At 40.9% G+C, this 6,000-nt stretch overlaps 1 protein-coding gene across 1 annotated transcript in view; it reads left to right on the top strand.

Annotated features, from left to right (window-relative positions):
• The window catches only part of LOC129781613 (integrator complex subunit 3 homolog), a 36,580-nt gene extending 31,100 nt beyond the window's left edge, over window positions 1-5,480 (top strand). The window contains exons 9-10 of the mRNA XM_055789256.1: window positions 4,762-4,906; window positions 5,008-5,480. Of these exons, the coding sequence (XP_055645231.1) occupies window positions 4,762-4,906; window positions 5,008-5,169 (307 nt within the window). The 3' untranslated portion in view covers window positions 5,170-5,480. The remainder of the gene's footprint in view (window positions 1-4,761; window positions 4,907-5,007) is intronic.
• The last annotated feature ends 520 nt before the right edge of the window (window positions 5,481-6,000 follow it).

Raw genomic sequence — 6,000 nt, forward strand, 5'->3', positions numbered from 1 at the left:
TGTCTGATTACAGACACATTATATTCGAATGGGATGGTGGTTTGACAGTACAGAGAGAATATCGTGTTCATACCAAGTGTTGTGTATAAACCTGAACAAGTGATAATCAGTTGGGCTCAGGTCGGGCGAGTAAGGCGGATGCTCTAATACCTCATCGCTGACGTCCTCAACATTTTCGATGACATGTGGGCGGCCTGACCGCGGCAAGTCACTGTAACTCCTCTCTTCGGAATCTATCATATCACTTCCGGCATGTTTTGTTATTAACGACTAGCCCATAACAATTGCGAATGATACGGACGGCTTGGCTCACCGTATGTCCCAAGTCAAGGTGATATCGAATAAAGATTCTTAATTCATTTCTGGTCAAACTAGGCCGCAGACGTGTGTTCGGCCGTTCGATCTGGGCTTGCGTTTCGACAGTTCCTAGTGGCTGATTGGGCATCTGACTTGCCCTCAGCAATTCAATCCGAACGCGTAGTTCTTTGTTCGTGATAACATGCTGCCACTGAGCCATACTCAGTGGTCTTAAAGCTACCTGACACTTTCGCAATAGCTGATTCGCAGTTCTTTGTCCGAAATAACATCCTTATTACTCATTTGAATCCCACGAGACGCTGGGGAAATAATGGCCAACTGTGCCACTGCCCCGCTATAACACAGTAAGGGCAAATTACGACCGGGTATATTTTAAACTCTATCGGCCATTCATCCCTCGGCACGGCTACCTTGGAGTTTGGGTTACCCACATTATTTTTTCCGGAGCTTGAGGCTTAGTTTTGACTCCAACGCTCCTCATTTCCGGGCTTGCGACCGGCAGTAGAGTTTTCAACGATTTCATGTTTCCAATCATCAGTTGAGGCCCTCTACTGGCTGAGTTAACACTCTGATACGGGTTCGAAGCGAAACACATATGCACCCGTCATGCGCTATTACTATCGGGATAAGAGGGGTAAGAACTTTTGCAACACACCGATACAAGAATAAGATTCAACAACTCGAATCAACTTCAAAGGAATTAAATGATACGATAGTTTCTGTCTAAAACAGTAATTGTCCATTAGAGAAAGTTTCTTCGACAAGAAACGTTCCGTGGTGGAACAAAAGGCTCGAGCGGCTTCGCAAAACAGCGCAGAAACTGTTCCACAGAGCTAAACTTAATTCGGATTGGTATCAATACATGAGCGCCCTAACCGAATATAACAGAGAATTAAGACAATCTAAACGAAAATATTGGGTAGTAACTGCGAAAGCATTGACATTACCCCAATCGTTGCAAGACTAAGCAAGCCTCTTGCGAAAGATCACTCGGACGGGCTAGATTCCCTCAAAAAGGACGACGAATCGTTCACAAAACCTCCCTCAGAATGATTAAACTTACTGATGAAAACTCACTTCCCGGGATCTACATCTGTTCATTCTGATACCAATCCTAGCTATAATCGTGAAATAAAATGCTCTCGAAGGTGTCCTGAAAGAGCAAACAAAGTTACTGGATTGGCCAGAGTAGGAAGCGCGGTGAGATCCTTTCAACCATACAAAACCGCAGGTGCAGATGGAATTTTTGCAGTCCTGATTCAAAAGGAGAATCTAAGCTAATTCCATCTCTAATCGAGATTTTTAAGTGGTATTCATTCCAAAGGCTGGGAACCGAGATAAATCACTCCCAATATCATTCAGACCAATAAGATTATCATCAATACTGTTGAAAACTATGGAGAAAGCTCTACATGAATACATAAGCTCGGCATTCATGTCCAAATGCCCTTTATCTAAATACTAGTTTGCCTATCAATTAGTCACAGTGTTACCCACGTTTGTGACGAAAATTGAAAAAACTCTTTCGGCAAAAGAAACTGCAATATGGGCGTTTCTTGATATCGAAGGGCCTTTCGACAATGCTTCATATGTATCAATGGCACATGCTATGAGAAGAAGACATTTCGATGACTGCATAGTCGAATGGATCAAAGGCATTTCCTTGGGCAGAATAGTTTTATCAAGTTAGAGCTCCGCAGTTACAGAGCAATTGTATTTCCTCGGACAGTGTCCTGTTACAAGACCAGTGAATTTGCTTAAGTCTTTCTTACTCCAGCAAGTCTTTCTAAAATTACTCAACAGCTGCTAACAGCTGTTGAGTAATTTTAATACTCGACGTAATAATTTTTTTTCGCCTGTTTAAGTTTTGCAGCCATCCAATTTGCTGTCACTTCCCGGTCTTCCCATTTTTTCAGTTCGCTTTTCAACACACAGTCGGAGAGTCCACATAATGGTTCTGGACTAGTGAATGGTGAGTTTGAGCCGTGCCTGGCAAGTTCATCTGCTCGCTCGTTGCTCTATACTGCCTCCTCTCCCTAGAGGCAGCGATGCAGTAGTTATAGCGACGAGAATTATTGTTGTTTTCATATTTTACAATGTTTTTTTTATTGTAGAACTATTGAAATTGTATATAGAATAAGTTATTAGTGAAATATTACTTAACAATAACATATTATCAAACACAGGATTTTAAATAAAACAAAAAGTAAAAAAATATTATTTTAACCCTGATACTGATATCGTTCCAAAGGTTAGTCAAGAAACGCCCTTTATTGAACCGACGAATCACCTTCATTGAGCTGATATTGATCCAACACTGGACCCATTCCCTAATGGGGCGCTGATTAGCAGGCAGTCGATGACACCAGTACCCAGTACTCTTAGTTCGTTAGATTCTCGTGCCCTGAAGATGAAAAGAAATATTGATATGTTAATGGTATTAAAAATATAAATTTAGGATTTACAGATTGTGCCTACTTACGATTGTCGATTGTCTTGTCGTGGATATTTATCAAGGAAACGATTATGTCTCCGACCAGGTATCGACTACCGAAATCTTCGACCCTGTGCAGGTGTAGTTTACTTGCCTATTCGTGCGACCATTTAATTGTGACGCTCTGGAGTGCCCCAGAGTTCGAAGAAGAGGGTTCATACAAACTTACATTTGAAATTTTCGGCAACCATCCATGTGATTTGCTCTTGGTGAGGCAGTGGAAGTGTGTCTTCAGTAGGAATTTGGGGCTTGTTTTCTTGTAACAGAACGACTGTATTGGATTGAGGGGTAGTGATTGGTCGTATTGAATAATCGGATTCGATGTTTGTGCTCATGCTTATATTGTAGCCATCAAAAGCACACAATGGATCATCATTCCCCAACATCATTTCGGAATTGCAGTCCTGCTAAAACAAAACAAAAAACTAATTCAAACAGATTGTTAACAAAAAACTACTTTTACAAACCCTCAGCAGTCCCACAGTCCGTACCTCAAACTAAAAGTATGTCTTTCTTGACATAACAGCATACGTCTTCTCCGCTTCTCCGCCGCAAGGTGATGACAACCGCTAGTTGTTGGAACAGATATCCGGATATCAACTCCCAACTTTTTCATCATTAGCCAGGAGGAAACCATGAAACCTAGTGACGATATGACATTGATTTCAAATCAAATTCAAATTCAACACTCTCCTCCTGGAACAGATCCTGACGATTGCAAAGAGCATGTAGTCGGTTTTGACGTTCTTCATGCTCCATGTCTTCCTCCGGTTGAGAAAAGCAGTTGATTGAATCATCCTGACACATCATTATCACGCAGAGGTTATAAGTCTGTAGAAAAAACAAATGACGACTAGAGAAAGTCGTCATGGACGGCCTACAGAGCACACAATCGCTAATGTAGTGCGTAAATTCGAACAAACTTGATCCGTAGCGGATATTGTGAAACCTGTGCATCATCGTAATGTGCGTTCGGCCGAAAATATTGCTGCTGTTGCTGCTAGTGTGGAGGATGACCCGAATGTTTCGATTCCACGGCGTGCTCAGCAATTGGGCTTGTCAAACACATCATTGTGGCGAATTTTGCATTTGGACTTGCACCTACATTCATATAAAGTCCAACTGGTACAAAAATTAGAGCGTGGTGACCATGGAATGTGTCGGGTGAACGAACAGCAGCAAGATGCTGAATTTTCGCATCAAATTTTCTTTAGCGACGAGGCACATTTCGAGCTCGGTGGCTATGTGAACACCCAAACACCCACGTGCCACACAACACAACCGAACATGGCCATATTGCGAACGAAATTTGAGGGACGCATAATTTCGCGTTTTGGTGATGCCAATTCGCCGTCCAGATCATGCGATTTGAACCCGCTAGACTTTTTTTTGTGGGGTTATGCGAAAGACCGCGTCTATGCCAACTCTCCGCAAACTCTTGAACATTTGAAAGACAACATTCGTGAAGTTATGACCGACATACCGCCCCATATGTGCCGAAAAGTCATCGAACATTACCTGTTCCGGATGGACATTTGGTGGACATTTGAATGATGTTGTATTTCACACATAAACTTTAATTTGAAATAAAAGTTTAATCGAAATTCGAATAGTATGTGTGTTTTATTTCAATTTACTTTCGGAAAAGTAAATTGAAATAAGTTGTAAATTGAGATAAGTTGAAAAACCCTGTACAATTTGTTTATTGGCCCATAAATGATCTGTGCAAATTCCAGCTCAATCGGACATGCGTTCCCTGCTCTTTTAGCATACAAGCGTTAAAGAACTGGTAATTTTGTTTATTGGCCCAAAAAATGATCTGTGCAAAATTTCAGGTTTTCAAAGATTTTCGAGGATAATATTTATAATATTTAGAAATTTGAAATAATTTTTCAAAGTAAGTTTTAAAGTTATTGTTGTTTTATTCTAATTCTGTAATGTATAAATAGATGTTGGTGTGATGAGTACGAGAGTAAGCTGTCAGAAATAATAGCTGGTCTTTTGACATCGAGATATCCTTCGTGCTCTCCAAACAAACGTAAACGTCCTCTGAAAGCGTCTCCATCACAAAGCTGCACACCAACTTCCGAGCAGGTATGTAAATGGTGGTAGTATTAGTATAGTATTTTTGACAGGGAAAACAAAACTAGTTGCACAGAGAAATAATAACCGATTTTTTTTTATCAATTTATCAGATTCTACATCATCTGGAGCATTTCCGTCGTAGTTGTAGACATGGTAATGGAACGGGAACAGGCCTTTATGTTCAAAACGAGATGCAAAGGTCGCTGCAGCAAGCATTTGCTCATAGCACCGACAGTCAAAAGGTATGTAAATTAGACATGTTTCTGAGGTAGGTTTCTGTAGGTTTTCGGAAACATATTGGATTGTAAATTGGAAAACGGAAAATTGGCAACGTAGCTGTAACGATATTACTCACTTGAACGGTAAACAGCGTATGCAACAGAGGTGTAGGTTTGTGACAAGCAGATGAACATTTCGTATAAGTGTTAGTGACTCGATACAATGAATACAACTAGAACTACGAGCTTACAACGACACCTCGCGGAAATACCGCAGGACTTTTTTGACAGCCTAATATAATGAAAAATATCAACAAAAAAAAGACGGGTGGGTAATATCGGGGACATAACCGGAGTGACGTAGGACTATACAAAGAGGACAGCTTTTGTTAAATATATATTTTAAATATATTGTTTTATTTTCTTCTCCTACGTGAATACCTACCTATCTACCTGAAAAATGGATTAGTTTACTGTTTACTCTTTATGAATATGTTGATGGTTCTGAAAAGAACCTTTGGTGTTGTGTTTTTGTTATCACTCGATATTCCCATCTTGTTCGGTTAAACCTTCCTGTTTAGCTATTGCGTTTGCCACTCGCCACAGCTTTCACAGTTGGAAAATTTCTTCCCATCCAGCTTGTGACATATTGTTCAGTAAATTACATTTAATGCGACGTGCCGGAGAAACACTTTGCCACTCACTGAAACTAATTGTTGCCTTGATGAGCGCCGAACCGAAGCTGCTCTGTTCTTGATGCGGGTTTTCTTATTGTCGTGAGCAGCTTTGCAAGCCAACTCGAGCACTCCGACGGCCGAAACTCTATAATCGCTGTTAGGTATACTGGTGCTCCGGCACCAATCCGTTCGGCCTAGTTACCCTTGC

The sequence above is a fragment of the Toxorhynchites rutilus genome, unplaced genomic scaffold (assembly GCF_029784135.1).
Source record: "Toxorhynchites rutilus septentrionalis strain SRP unplaced genomic scaffold, ASM2978413v1 HiC_scaffold_16, whole genome shotgun sequence".
NCBI lineage: Eukaryota > Metazoa > Arthropoda > Insecta > Diptera > Culicidae > Toxorhynchites > Toxorhynchites rutilus.